At 34.6% G+C, this 15871-nt stretch overlaps 1 protein-coding gene across 3 annotated transcripts in view; it reads left to right on the top strand.

Moving 5' to 3' along the window:
- The window catches only part of USP25 (ubiquitin specific peptidase 25), a 111350-nt gene that overhangs the window by 69902 nt on the left and 25577 nt on the right, over nucleotides 1-15871 (top strand). For all 3 annotated transcript variants that reach the window (XM_008701929.2, XM_040621091.1, XM_040621092.1), the window contains 2 exons: nucleotides 1466-1666; nucleotides 10898-11037. In XM_008701929.2, coding sequence (XP_008700151.2) covers nucleotides 1466-1666; nucleotides 10898-11037 — 341 coding nt within the window. The remainder of the gene's footprint in view (nucleotides 1-1465; nucleotides 1667-10897; nucleotides 11038-15871) is intronic.

The raw sequence follows: 15871 nt of genomic DNA, 5'->3' as shown, positions 1-15871 counted from the left end.
AGCGTCTGCCTTTGGCTCAGGGTGTGATCCCGGCGTTATGGGATCAAGCCCCACATCAGGCTCCTCCACTATGAGCCTGCTTCTTCCTCTCCCACCACTCCCCCTGCTTGTGTTCCCTCTCTCGCTGGCTATCTCTATCTCTGTCAAATAAATAAATAAAATCTTAAAAAAAAACAAAACAAAAGAAAGTATGGTTGGCTTATTGAAGAGTAGTATAATCAGGGCAGACAATTGGAATATATTTTGTATTCAAAGTTAACTAGTAACTGTTATAAAATGTAAATCTGACCTATTTCTCCTCGCTAAAATCCCTTTAAGGATCGCATCATGCACTGACTCCTATTTAAGCCACTTAAGCTAATATATAACGCCTCCATTTTCTGGCCTCTGTCTCTCAAGCTTCATTTATACCCATTGTCCATTTCAAACTGTATATACTTTACTGATATTTGAACTTCTTGTTGTATTCTCTTCACACCAAATGATTTCACACATTTATATCTTTAGTTTTTATGTTTTTTTATTTTTTGAGGTAATGTTCTTATTTCTTTCCTCTTTTGTCTAATTTCTGCTCATCTGTCAAGATTCCATTCATGTGTCATCTGCTCTGCCAAGGTTTTTCTGACCTCTACCAGAAAATATCTCTCCTTGTGTTGTCATAGCGTATCTCTCTGGCGCACTTATGTGTGTTGGAATTGTATGTTGACTTGTCTTTTCTGCTTTCTCTGATCTGCTCAAAGCCGGGGGCCATGTCATACTATGTCTTAATCGTTTTATTTCTTACATTCTAATATAGGTTTTGAATATAGAAAATATTTAATAAAGTTTTGTTGAAACTGATAAAAATCAACTTTCCTTTTGTGTTTAAACATTCAGCAACACTAGCTAGGTGGTCCACTTATGGCTGAAAGCTACGTAGTGTATTTTGTATGTGAGCGGTAGGGGTTCAGTAACTCTCTTAAATACTACTTCTGTAATGTTTTTGAAAATCTTGCTATATTGGTTAGTTTTCAAAATACCTGTAAGTATATTGATATGCTTAACTGCTTTGGATGAAAAAGAATTTTAGTTCTGTTTTGAGTTTAATAAGGTTATGAGTTATCATTCTCATTTTGTAATTTTTTGATTTCATGAATAATAAAACATCTAGTATTTCTTACAATGGAAAATATAGTACTATGTCAATGTTTGAGTAGCAAATGATTTTGGCTTTATATCCTGTTCCATTTTTTTTCTCTCTTAATCTAGAGATTAAAAAAGAAAAAGCTGAGAACATTTCCTATAATAGATTATCAAATATTTGCATCATTGCTTATCCAAACATTTGAGTTTTCATTTTGAATATTGATTTGTTAAATGGTAATAATTCATACTTTAAATCCCATTTGAAATGCATCCTATTTTGAGCTTTGCATTTTTCCTTTAATTCTTAATTTTATATTAGTTTTTGAAATATGATTTGCAGAGGAGTTAAATAAAGAAACCGGGCAGGCTCTTGTTGGAATAGAAACATTACCACCGGATTTAAGAGATTTTGTTGAGGAAGACAACCAGCGATTTGAAAAAGAACTAGAAGAATGGGATGCACAACTTGCCCAGAAGGCTTTGCAGGAAAAACTTCTAGCATCTCAGAAATTGAGGGAGTCAGAATCTTCTGTAACAACAGGTTAGTAAATTTTGATTAAATTGTGTTTTATTATCAATATATTTATTATTGATATTTTATTATAAAAATAATATATGTGCATTTAAAAAAGAACTTTTAATTATTTTAAAGTATGAAGAAGACAGTAAAAATCATCTGAAATTCCATCACTCCTCTGAGTTGCCACAGGTAACAATTTAGTTTACCCCTTTGCCAGGCACTGCTGTATACATATATACCTTTTTCAAGTTAAATTAGATGATTCTGCTAACTTTCTCTCCCTATCCTGCCTATTTTGATTGGGCCTGACCCTTCTTGGCCAGAAGCTTAGAAAAGCCATGAAAACCAGCAAGTTATCCAAATCTTTTCACTAAAGCTATCAAGAGAGTGAACTTTAGTACTAATTTTCCATTTGAACAAAATAGCACTAGTGGTATATCTGTATATATTTTGTATAACACTTTATGTAATTTTTGTGTAATTATGCTATTATTGTAGAGCAGTTATTTGATTTTTTCAGAATTTTTAAAATTAAAAAAATAAGCTGAAACTAAGTATTTAATATATTCCAAGTTAAAATATGTATAGACCCATAAAACAAACAAAGGTCAATGTATAAAAATAGAAATATTTAAAAATATTCTAAAGTTATTAGCTGATGAAATTAATAAAATGTTCAGAGTAAACACAGTACAAAAATAAACATGTTCTAACAAAATTGAAAATAAAAGGCTTCTGATTTTTTTTTTAAAGATTACTTTCATCATCACAGACTTGTCAATATATTTTAGGGCAACATATTTTCTACTGTGAAAAAGTGCTATTTTTCTGTAGTAGTTGGAGGAATGAGAAGAGAAAAACAGATATTTTTGTTGAACTCATTTGTCTCTTTTGTAACTCTCAGTGGATCTTTTTGAGTGGCCTTTTTATGCAACATCTGCGTGTTTTGTTTTTATTTTTTAAGAAAGCATTTTAGGTGTTTGTTTAATTTCATCTTTTACAGACCAGTTCCCATACAGCATTACTTAGGTGAATTTTAGTGTTATCATTTGAACTTTAGAAGAAATTATTCTCTCAGTTCATGTATAGTACTGCAATATGGTATTGTGAATAAAGCAGGCACACACAGATCTGTCCAGACTTGTTAACTTGTTTTCATGTAAATTGATTAGTTGAGTCCTTGATCTTGATGTTAAAAGGCATTGATTCAGAATTTTTAGAAGACCAAGATAATGGTATTATACTGACAAAGATACAATATTATGATACTTAAATGCAATATAGTATATCTGAATACCACCCTTGTAGTGTGGTAAGCTCTACCATGATGCGGGACCGTGTTTCTTTCCATATGTTAGGAGCCACCGTGTAGACCACATGAAGGTCTGTGGTTTCACAGTAATGCAGTTTCTTTATAGTGACTTTGTCTACTTCCATAGGAAATGACTCAATAGATATCAAGAGATTTTTGTGCTCAAATCACAGTATATACATTATAATTCTTTTCATTTTTGAGCCAATTTCACCCCTTTGTGATTTCATCCCTTCTCATCTGTACATAATCCTCCTCAAATCGATCCCCAGAATTTACCCCAATGGAGTTGCTTTATTGTACGTCCACTAACTTTTATGCCTACCATTTGCATGTGGCTGTTCTTATCTTATTAGTGGGAGGACGTGGCTGCCTAATTGGCCTAAGTGATAGTGGTACCTAAGCTCTCAGATGAAGGTTAATCCTGTGTTCTTTGGTTAAGCTCCAGCTCTGTTCTTGGCTCACTTAGATTTTGTGGCACCAAACTATTAAGTGTTATACGGTCTCCTTCTCTTCATCTTGTCTCTTACAAGACTAAATTTACAGACTTAACACATTTTATTTCTGTTCATACTAATACATATTCCCCATTAGTATTCCTCTCTGACAGGACTAGCCAACTTTGCCCTACCATTTACATTTGTTAGCTTATATTCTCTCTGTATAAAAGGCCAAAATCTATATGCCCCATACTCTTTATCCTGATTAATACTTCCTACCATATACTTCAAATGCTGTTTTGTAATCTAAAAAGCCAGGAGTAGGTATTAGGCATATATTTTCATGTCTTTCTTTTTAGTATTTAAAAAAAGTACTTGAGAATGGAGATATATTTCTGAGAGGAATCAGAATAACTAAAAAAGAGAGAGAAATGGTCAATTCACATGTAACTGTTAGGATAATTATCTTCCAGATTGGGTTTCTAGAAGGCTGTCGCAATAGCTGCCTCAGTGCAAACATTGTGTCCCCCCACAGGATTGCCGGAAACGCACACTTTGAGTGCGTAGGAATAGAATGTGCTAAGTCTGTAAATTTGGGGAGTGAGATCACTGTTTAAAAGATTGGTTTCTGTTACTGTATTATTTTATATACCCTCTTCAGAAGTCCGTCCTGTGTTGCAGGGCAATTTAACATATCACAATTGAATTAGGGAGCTCATTAATGTTTATTGGCACCACTCATCTCCCCAGTCATTAGTAGAGAAATTTTAATTTAATGCCCATGTCATCATCTTATTTCTCTTCACAGTTTCCAAAGTAATTTGCTCAATTTGGTATGATATTTTCAGCGTATTAAAGAGAACCTGTATTTAAATCTGTTAGGGGTGCACTAGAATTATGAGTGTCTAGTGGAAGTCATACAAGGAAGTCTTGTTCTTAAAATTCATCAGATTTTCCTTTCCTCTCAGATCTTCTCAATAAAGCTATAAAATGAGAACTACTGAAATCAATTTCTTCTGTGTGATACTCCAAATAAGAATATTAATTTATATATTAATTAAATGAGTATTTGTTCCACTTATGCTTACATGTGACCAAGAAATCCATAGACCTCACTTCTCTAGTACCATTCCTTGTCTTACTGAAACTAAGTAATAAATGATGGGACCAAAAATTATTTGGTCCTTTTCATGCTACCTCCTTAAATCTGCTTACTGCTGAACACTTATGTTTACAGATCTATTCAACAGTTCTTTATAACAGGGTATACGGTGTATACCTGGGGAATTTTTTTGTGAGTATAAACAGCACACCCCACCTAAGTAAGATCACCTAAGACTTAACTGGGATCAGAACGTCTGAAGGAAGTATCCAGAATATATATTTTTAAAAAGATCTTTAGATAATTCTGAGAAGTACCTCTGGTTAAACAGTGTGGCTCCAGGTTTTATTTATAAAACAGAAAAATTACTCAGGAGAGAAGAGCTTTGCATTTTTACTTGTGTTCCTCCTATCTTATTCAAAAACATTTTAAAAAAAGATTTATTTATTTATTAGAGAGAGAGAGCACGAGTGGGAGTGGAAGAGGTCAGAGAGAGAGAGACTCTCAAGCAGACTTGCTTAACCAACTGCACTACCCAGGCACCCTTAAAAACTTACTTTTTTTAAATTTAAATTTTAGTTAACATATGGTACAATATTGTTTCTGGAAAAACTATTGAAGTCCTCATAACCTGTGTAGCATACCCAATTTTTTTAAAAAGGTGGAAAAAATAAAGCACAAATGGTTAATATTGGTATGAAATACATTCCATAAGATTTCATAAACTTATGTAGCGGGGCTTGCAGAATTGGCCCTGGGACTTCTCTACAGATACTGTCCACAAATTAAAAACAAGCTGATATTCCAGGAAAGTACAGCTGGTTCCTGAGAGTAAGACCTGGTAGAATGAACAATGTCCTCAATATTCTCAAGTTCCTTTAAAGCAGGAACTGAGTGATGTTCTTATTTATATCTCCAGAATCTAACATAATAAATGACATATAGTAGATGACCCTTGAATGTTTTCTGAATTGAATTAATTTCCAATGGAGATTCCAATAATGAGTTCCCTAGAAGTGATCCTCATTGTATGGAATACTAACATTTTAGAAGTCTAGCCAAAATAAAGATACATTAGAGAAGCAGACTAAAAATGTGTGGTACAGATGCAGCTCTGTCCTAGGTAAATTTTAGGTTTAACTCTGGTTCCTAAGCCTCCACCCCCCACGTTCCCATGATTCCATTTGTGGTGGTACCCAGGAAATTGAAGTCCTAAAAGTTTCTCTCGTGATTCTATGCAGCCAGCCTACCATGGCTCTTTATAGACTGCTTTTGGGGAATCGTTGATTTTAAATACATTTCTAGAAATGAATGTTTTGCATATCTTTGAAGTAATCCTCTTTAAATATTCTTCTAAATGTGAGTGTAATAAGGCTCATCAGTAAGGCAAGGTATTAAATCTGAAAGAGGAGATGTTGCTCCTTTTTTTTTTTTTTTTAATAGATTTAAGATAGTAGATTTAAGATTCTGGGGATGGGGATGGGGAAGGGTGATGGACATTAAGGAGGGCACATGAGGGGCGCCTGGGTGGCTCAGTCGGTTTAGCATCTGCCTTCGGCTCAGGTCATGGTCCCAGGGTCCTGGGATCAAGCCCCATATCAGGCTCTCTGCTCAGCAGAGAGCCTGCTTCTCCCTCTCCCTCTGCTGCTCCACCTGCTTGTGCTCTCTCTGTCAAATAAAATAAATAAAATCTTAAAAACAAAAAACGTGATGTGATGAGCACTGTGTGTTATACGCACATGATGAATTATTGATGAATCATTGAAACTAATGATGTACTATATGTTGACTAATTGAATTTAAATTTAAAAAAAGAAAAAGAAGAAAAAAGCAGATCCTTGTGCTGTAACAGAAAGCCAATTGATTATTGAATTAACTCTCCTCTTAAAATGTTGAGGAGCATAACCAGGAAATACACATAAATAGAACACTCCCAAACCCTCCCAGTCCTTTACTAATTATGAAGGTGGACCAAAGGAGCAGGCTCAGAGTACTTGTAGAATGTTGGGTCTTCTTTAACCAAATAGGTGAATGAAGACCCTCTATCTTGAACCTAGAGCATGGTTGGAAAATCTCTTATGTGGAGGATAACCATTTAAAAATCTTCGTGAAGTACCCATAGGACAAATAAATGATGTGAGAGATGCTTTAGATACATGGATATTATATACCTCCATAGAGAATTGGTAATCACCAGCTGTATTCCAAATTGAAGCCTGAAGAATATATTAAGCTGAGGGACCAATTAGTATATAAAGTGTCAGAATGCAGGTAAAGAAAATAGCATGGTCTCCATTAATTAAATTCCTACTATTTATACAGGCCAACGGTGATGAGGCTTCTATAGGGTTACAGGATGAACAAAAAGCACTGTATGTATTTGCAGACACACAAAGCCAAACTCTTTGTGCCGTTGTTTTTAACAAAGAAATGGACATTGCCTCCATGTGCAATAGGTAGAGTATGAGTTATATGAGACCTCCATACAGAAGAACACAGTATAACCAGTAAAAATTAGTATTGGCACAAAAAAAGTTTGTTATGTTAAAAACAGTATATTCAGAATCATTCCTTTTCTTTATAAAATGTGGGTAAAGTCTGGAAATATATAATACTAAAAATGCTAGTAGTGCTTATCTCTGGGTAGTGAAAGAACTTTTTATTTTCCTCATTTTGGTTATTTGTTCCAGTAAACATGTTTTTTACCTTTCTGGTTTGACAAAATGAAGGCAAAAACCTCTTTTCTTTTTCATAAGGACCATGTGTTATAATCTGACTCCCTTGTATTTCTTCCAAATCTACTTCCCTATGAATACTTTGTTTCATGTAACCATATTATTCCCCATTACTCTTCCTTGTGGGGAACTTTCCTATCGTTATGGCATTTCTCATGAAGCGTCCTTCATTTAAAAAATATCCTCTGATGATCAGTATTCTAGAAATTTTGTCCACTCTTTAAGACCTTCCTCATATCCCAAGGCCTTTACAAGTCCCGCTCATATATCCCTGTAGCAGCTTTTTTCCTCTTAATCCCAACTATTCTCACTACCACATTTATGTTGTACCTATATTTTGGTTTACCAGTGTAAAGGCTCATTAATAGCAAGAATATTATTAATCTTTTATCTGTTTTCAGTGACTTTTTGCATGTGCTTGTCCTTCTGCCTGGAATTTCCTTTCTCATCTACAAGATAATCCTCTCTACAAATTCTTCACGATTCAGCTCAGTTGGCATTTGTTCTAGGAAATCTTTCCTAATATGCAACATCATCTCAAGTGTGTGTATTGGGCCCACAGTGCTCTGTGGAACCCCGTGTATAACTTTGTTATTGCATTCAATAGTTTGTATTATAATGGAGTATATATTTATCTGATTTTATTGAGAGTTTGAAAATGAGTGAATTTTATGTCAGTTATCTTCATTGCTAATATAAATGGCACGGGCTCAGTAAACATGCTAGATGAAGTTTGGGTTTTTGTTTCCAAACTCCCAGATGTTAAATCCTTGTAGATTCACCTAGTGACTATACAGCACCATTCAAATGTAAGTTCCCAGGAACATACATACACAAGGAAAACTCTAGAAGAAATAGTTCTGTGTAACATTGAGGCAAGATCATTCAACATTACTCATTTGGTTGTGGACTTAAATCCCTGTGTGGGAAGGAATCTTGACCCTGGGGACCTAAGATATATTTGACTGTGTTGATCAGATAAAATTACTTTTGTTCCTAAGGACTTACTTTACATACTGTCCATGTTCGGTGTGTTAGACCAGTGCCAGACCAGATGGATTTCTTGGCCCTTGTTGCATTAAGTTCACATCCTACTATCAGCTGGTGGTATAGTCTGAAATTTTCTTCACCTTATCCATCATACAGGACACTGAAAGAACATTGCAGTGCAAAGTCAGGAAATACAGAAATGAGGGCATTTGACTTCTTTAAACTTCCCTCCTGTCATACACATTGTAAGCATTCCTTCCTCCAGTTTTCCTTGTCATAGTATATTTTACCTCCATCATCCTAGTTACTCATGCCAGAAACTTAGTCATTGTCACATCAGCCTCCAAACCTTTGTGTCCAAAGTACGTCTTCAATGTTACTAATTCTCTCTACCTCTCTTGCTGCCCCTGTTGTCCAAAAGCACCACCATCTCTTGCTCATATTGCCCTGGTACCTTCTAGTACTTCACTGACCTCTAGTTTTACTTTCTTCTCGAATCCCTTCTTCACACTGTAGCCAGAATAGTTTTTTTAAAACTTGCCACATTGCAGAGCGCCCGGGTGGCTCAATCAGTTGAACATCTGCCTTCAGCTCAGGTCATGATCTCAGGGTCCTGGGATCGAGCCCTGCGTCAGGCTCCCTGCTCAGCAGAGAGTCTGCTTCTCCTTCTCCCTCTGACCCTTCTCCCCACTTGTGCTCTCTCTGTCTCAAATAAATGAATAAAATCCTAAAAAGAAAAAAATCTTGCCACATTGCCATTATATTTAAAACATTTATTCACTTCCTTTTATCCTTAAAACTTTTATTAGACTCAAAGACCCTTTGATTTTGCCCTTATCATCTCTTGCTGTATCTCCTCTTACACTGTAGTTCAGCCACACTGGCCGCCTTTCAGATCATCCTTCCATCAAGGAATGGGATGATCGACCCATCATCCTTCAGCTAAAAAGTCAGTTTACCTCATATTCCATAATCTAAGTTCCCCCCATTTTATACCTAGCATGTATTATTATAATATTGTCACAATTCATATGTGTGATTCTTTGATTAATGACATTCTCCATAGCTGACTCTAAACTTCATGGGGTGAGAGACTGGCTGCTTTGTTCACACTGGGAGTCCCATTGTCTAGCCTAGTGCTTGGCACATAGTTAAATACTTAATTAAAATTTATTGGATGGATGGATTACCATGCATATGTGTTGAAATTATAGTATTTTTTAAAAATTTAATATTTCACTTTGGGAGTTTTTTATTTTTTTTTTAAATCAGATATTGAAAAGGATGGCAGTAGTCCTGTTGTGTCAAACCAGTTGGTTTGGAAGGGCTCACTTAACCAATCCCAATAGCATTGTAGGACATTTTGGTGTACCTTCTTATTCCTTATATCCATTACTTGTTAATTCATTTGTTCCATTAAGTTATTGTGTGCTTACTGTATGCTAGGTGTTGAAGAAATAGCAATACAAAAAGGAGATAACATCCCTACTCTTGAGATTCTTAGTCTAGCAGGGGATATGGGCTTGAAACAAATACAATAGTAATTAAGTCATAATTGTGGTAAAGTGCTATTAAAAAGAGTAAGTCACTTTAGAGCAGTGGTTCTCATTCGAGAGGGACGTTGCCCCCCAAGGGACATTTGACAAACTGAAGATATTTGCGGTTATCACACCTGGAGGGACAGTATCACCTGACTACCCAGAGTGGGTAGTCAGGTGCACAGGACCACTCTACACCAAGGAATCAAAATGAACCAAAATGTCAGTAGTGCCAAGAAGCTGAGAAGCCCTGCTCTAAAATTGGTATAATCCAGAATACTTCGATAAGTGGTATTTAAACAAAAAGACATACAGAAGTTCTTTGATGGAAGACCGAGAGTGGGTTGAATGTATAGGCAGAGGGAAGAAAATGTGGAAAGATCTGAAGGTTGAAAGGAAAAACCTCCCTGACAAAGGAGAGCACAGAGTAAAGGATACAAAGTTATGTTGGAGAGATAGGCAGAGGCCCACTTATATAGAGCATTTGGGGTTGTCTATAAAGCATCTAGTGGGACGTTCAGAGTACATTGTCACATCGATGGGTCTGGAGCTCAGAGCAGATGATAGAGAAAACTTTGAGAGTTCTTTGCAAGGATGGTATTTGAAGTCTTGAATTTATATTAGTATCGGTTTGCCAGGTTATAATTGTTTTTCCTCTGACAACACTCAGTTACCAGGGCAGGTTCAGAAAAGATAGAAGGTTGGGTTCATTCGGGGTTAGGTTTGGTCAGGGAGGTGTGAAAAAGGATTTTGTAGCCAGAGAAACAGCTATTGTGTTCTCTGTGGAACCTCAGACCAGGATTGTTATACAAACTCAGTCTTTTTTTTTTTTCTTTTTGGTAGGATGCTGATGATTTTCCGAAATGAGATTTTGGTATTTATCATGACAGAAAAATTTGCTATGAATTTCTAACCATAGACTATGAGACAATGAGTATTTTCTTCAGTAATTGACTACTCTTGAACCTGATTTTGGGGGTTAAATTCTGGGGTAGGTGCTATATGTTGAGTGGTATATTACATAAAAGTAAAATTGGTTACTCTATAACTTTGAATTAGAGTTAAATAGCAGATTCATCTTAGATAGCTCTCTGTGATTTGTATTAGATACACAACTGATTCTTTTCTTATGAAGCACAAGCAGGAGAACCAGAATATCTAGAGCAGCCATCAAGAGGTGATTTCTCAAAGCACTTGAAAGAAGAAACTATTCGAATAATTACCAAGGCATCACATGAGCATGAAGATAAAAGTCCTGAAACAGTTTTGCAGTCGGTAAGAACTTTTCTTTTGGCTCTCTGAACATAGCCATCTTCATGACATTTCCAGCCTTGTAATGGAGAGCAGCCTGCCTGGGAGTCAGGAGAGACAGGGCCAAGGGACAGCGCTACCAGTAACGTGGTCAGGGACTGTGGGTGTCACCTAACCCCTGAGCTGTAGCTTCCTCAGCTGTAATTTTTTTAATGCTGTCTTTTTTTTTTTTTTTTTTTTTAAGGATTTATTTATTTATTTTGAGAGTGAGAGAGAGCTTGAGTACCCAGGCAGCAGGAGGGGCAGAGAGAAAGAGGGAACCCTCAAGCAGACTCCCTGCTGAGCTCAGAGCCCGATTTAGGGCTCAATCCCAGGGTCCTGGGATCTTGACTTGAGCCAAAATCAAGAGCTGGCCACTTAACTGACTGAGCCGCCCAGGTGCCCCAAAGCTTCTTTTTAAAAATAAATTTCTGTATTCCTGTTAGAGAATGATGAAAAATCATAATCATAGACTAAATTGATCATTTGATTTGGAACTTAAAAAGAGTATAAGATCTGGCATTATTTCTCTTTTTTCCCTCACCCCTTCCCTCTGTCTTTAGTCTTATTACATTGCAATAGTTGGGAATATAAGGTAGTAATTTTTATTGTCCCATAGAATATGTTTAATAGTAAAATACTAGAAATTCTAGGTTCGAGTATTATTAGCAGGATAAATGTCATCTTGCAAAGTGGTTTATATACATAAACCATAAAACCATAAACAAGTGTGTTGTAACTCTCAATCGTGTCTTTTTGTAACAATAAATTGAGTAGATTGGTATTGTACTGTGTTTTCAGTGTGTATGACCTGAGAGATGTTAATTCAAGAATTTCATACTACAAAAACATTCAGTTGCTGTAGTCACTTACTTTTTTTATTAGTGAGCACAAGCAGCTGTGTGCAGATTTCTTGATAGGTAATTTTAGTATTTGAAGATTACCTTCCTAGAGACCTAAAGGAAACAGGACATACAGTTCTTCTTTTTCTTTTTTTTTTAAGATTTATTTATTTGAGAGAGAGATTGAGAGAACAAGTGGGAGGAGGGGCAGAGGGAGAAGCAGACTCCCTGCTGAGCAGGGAACCCAATTTGGGACTCAAGCCTAGGACCCTGGGATCATGACTTGAGCCAAAGATGCATAACTGCTGAGCCACACAGGTGTTCAGGACATACAGTTTTTTTAACACAGTTTTCTACTTAGTGAACTTAATCTCAACAATAACCTGCTAATTGCACTGAGGTCTTTAATATGATAGGACCTTGATTAACCAAAATGTTCAATTAATGAGGTATTCTGTTATGTTTTGACAAATGAATAATCAGAAATTACATTTTTATTTCACTTCCTGTGTGAAAAATTTTGATTATATTATTTTACTATAAAAATGTTTTAGTATAGGTTTTTTTATTGTTCCAAATTTTGCAAATGCCCTGGAGATTCTGAATGTGCTTGAGATCAACCCCTGCTAACTCTGAAGCATTCCTGGAAAATGCTTCTGGTGATGGATCTGAGATGTCTTAACTTCTCGGGGTGTGGTAGAAGAGGAAAACTGAGGGAGGTGGAAAGGGCAGAGAAGTAGACACAAGGGAAAAATATTTTGCCTGATCTAAAAATGTAATTTGCTTGGCCCTTTGCTAATTAGGCATTTTATTTGTGAAAGCCTACATTATGGTTAATAAATATCGTCCTTTTAACTGTAATCAGAAAGCCAAAGGTATTATTTAACTTAATATAGAAACATGATTTTTTAGTTTGGCTAATCATGTATAACATAAATTTGCAGAAACCAGCACTTGAATATATTTTTATATATAATAATATATTCACATATATAATACATACATAATGTATATAACTGATATATATAATATATATACGAATATCTTTTTATAAGCCTACAATCTACTGCTTCACCTTTACTTAAGAAAGGAGGATGGCATTGAGAGAGTATGATAGACAGCTAGCACAAATTTTTTTCCATTTTGCGTATCCTCTGGAGTAGTACCATCAGTTGGCCCGAGTTGTTTGTATAAATCTTGCAACATGTCTAAGAATATGTTAATCATGGTTGTCTGAAGCAGTCTGTTCTTGGTCTCATGATTAGTTGCTTTGGATCCCAATAACCACATACTGGTTTTTCTCACTTAAAAATATACCTTAGAAACTAAATTGCATACATGAAAAGAGTGTTCAGACTTTGGGATTAGATAGTCCTGGGTTTTTGAACATTGGTTTTACTTCTCACTAGCTCTGCAAACCTGAATAAGGTGCTTAATTTTTCTAAACATCAGTTTACTTTTACATGAAATGGAGATCATTGTGGGATTAAGATTATTTTTTGAAAGTACCTAGCATGTAGTGTTTTGTTACTTAAATACAAACCATTTCACAAAAATGCAATATATTAAGTTCCAACGTTAGCTTAAGAATTCCCTAGAAAGCATAGTCACAGAAACCATAGAGAAGTAGTCTCTAAATGTATACATAGCTTACTGTTTAGGAGAATGTCTTTAATTCTAAATGAAATATTTTAAAATTTGAAAAATGCAGAAAAGTGTACTTTAAGAAAGAATCATGTGTAGTCCCACTACTCAAAGCTCTAATCATGTAATATGTTGGTATTTTTTTTTCATTCTTATTTTTATGTACAGGTTTGGGATTTATTTTTGTAGCTGAGATACTACTGCATATACAATTTTGTTTATATGTTGCCTTTTTTTCTTTAATCATTTAGCATTGTGACATAACCATTTCCCCATAATGGTTGGGTATTATTCCATTGAGTGATTAAATTCTTATTTATGTACCCATTCCCCTACTGTATATTTGTTTCTGCTTTTACATTATTATAAATAGGCTATTAGAAATGAAATTTTCTCCATATTTCGATTTATTTCTTTAGAATAGATTCCCCATAGTTGAATTACTGGTTTAACAGGTGGGGGGGGGGGTCAAAGTAGTTGTAGTTATATAGCTTTCTAAAAGCCCTTTCATGAAAAACCACTTTTTAAAACAATCCACTTAATGAATTTCAGGCAATTAATAAAAACCTTTGTATTTCAGTTATTTGGGGAATGTTTATTAACTGAAACACTTATTAACTCCTTTCAAGTTTAGCTTTTGTTAAGGTGTTTATATAGGGCCTGACAATAATAGAAAAAGATAAATACACATGTACTTTACTTTAAAGAGCCCTCAAGTTCTTTATATGGAAAATTTTTATGGTACCTCAGGATATCTAAGCTTGATGAATGATACAACAGAATTATTATATTCACCCAAAGTTTCTTTGGTTTTTCAACTTGCATGCATACAACTTGTACTATGCTGTTGAAACTCTTCTGTGGTAACTGAAAATGTTTATTAAACATTATTTTTTCTTAAGTGCAACTTTTTTTTTCAAAGGCCATATATTGTTTTATAAGGATCAGTATTCTAATACTGTCAGTTTCCCAGTTGCTATTTGACTTAAATTTATATTCTCTCAAGATAATATTGTTTTAGATTGATTTGATTCTGAGAAGCGTTTCACCACAAAGTCTAGACAGATCTTCTAATTTACCTGATCAAATTTCACTATTGTGGTTAGAGACCTAGCATAATTATTCTTCTTTCATATGCTAGAAGGATTTAAAATCCTTAATTAAGTGTCATGGGATACTAAGTATATCTCTCTAGGTATGTATGCTAGTAATACTGGGTTATTCTATTCAAATACAAGCACTTTAAAGTAGCATGATAGTATTACAATATTGGTAATACTTGTCGTTATAGAACAACTGTTATATATGAGGAATTGGATTAGCTGAATATTTTCTCTTGTGATCACAACCACCTTGTAGGCTGGTTATTTCCTCTTGAAAAGTTGAGGACTCAAAATAAGGAAATCTTTTCTTAAAAAGTTGTGTTTAAAAGTAGTATTTCTTTTGAAAGGGACAGTGTCAGTCTTGGCCAGTTAGTTTTGTTTTATTGTTTAAACTCTTTTTGCATATGTACTTCTGGAAAGTCATAAAATGTTCTCATCTCTAGAATTTACTTATGTTTCAGATTGAAATAAAACCCCTTTAATTGCTTTTTTAAAAATTTTGTTTATGTCAAGACTAAAGTTTATCTTTTGCTTCAGAAAACTGAAGCTGCAAATTGAAATTACTTAAGGAAGCTTCTTTCAAGCACCTTAAATACTTGTGAAATTTATTTATAGGTAAATAGTGAATATGCTAATTATAAATTTATTCAGTAATATAAGATCTCTGTGAAATCTGGACAGTATTTTGGATGAACCATATTAGTACCTTTGGGTGGACTTTTCTGGATTTCATACTGGCTTCTGTTCTATTAGTGTGGATTAGGGAAATTCATAGAATTTGTTACCAAAGAAAAGTAAAAAAGAAATCTGATTCAATTGTTAAAAATTTTATTAAATTGTTAAAAATTTTGTCACTTTCCAGCATCTTTTTCAGAAGCAAGAATTCATCAGACACACATATAAATACATCGTACAATACATTGTACAACACTGTCATAGGCTGTACAAAGTGAGTTAAACACAATAGAGTATCGATATAAATTGGATATACTATTAATTTATTAGAAAGGATAGGTAAAACCATAAGAAAGAAAACCTACAAACTCTCATGGGTTTAGAGAAGGTCATGTCTTATTTTGATGGAGTTATTAAGAAAGGATTTATAGAATTACTAGAATTAAAAAAAAATAAAAACTTTGGCTGTAACTTATAGACAGCAGTAGGAAATGCAAATCCAGTATATTATTTTTAAGGATTTGGTGTCCAAAATGCTTTGTGGGGAAAAAAAAA

The sequence above is a fragment of the Ursus maritimus genome, unplaced genomic scaffold (assembly GCF_017311325.1).
Source record: "Ursus maritimus isolate PB19 unplaced genomic scaffold, ASM1731132v1 scaffold_4, whole genome shotgun sequence".
In the NCBI taxonomy this organism is placed as follows: domain Eukaryota; kingdom Metazoa; phylum Chordata; class Mammalia; order Carnivora; family Ursidae; genus Ursus; species Ursus maritimus.
This window is presented reverse-complemented; position numbering and strand designations above follow the sequence as displayed.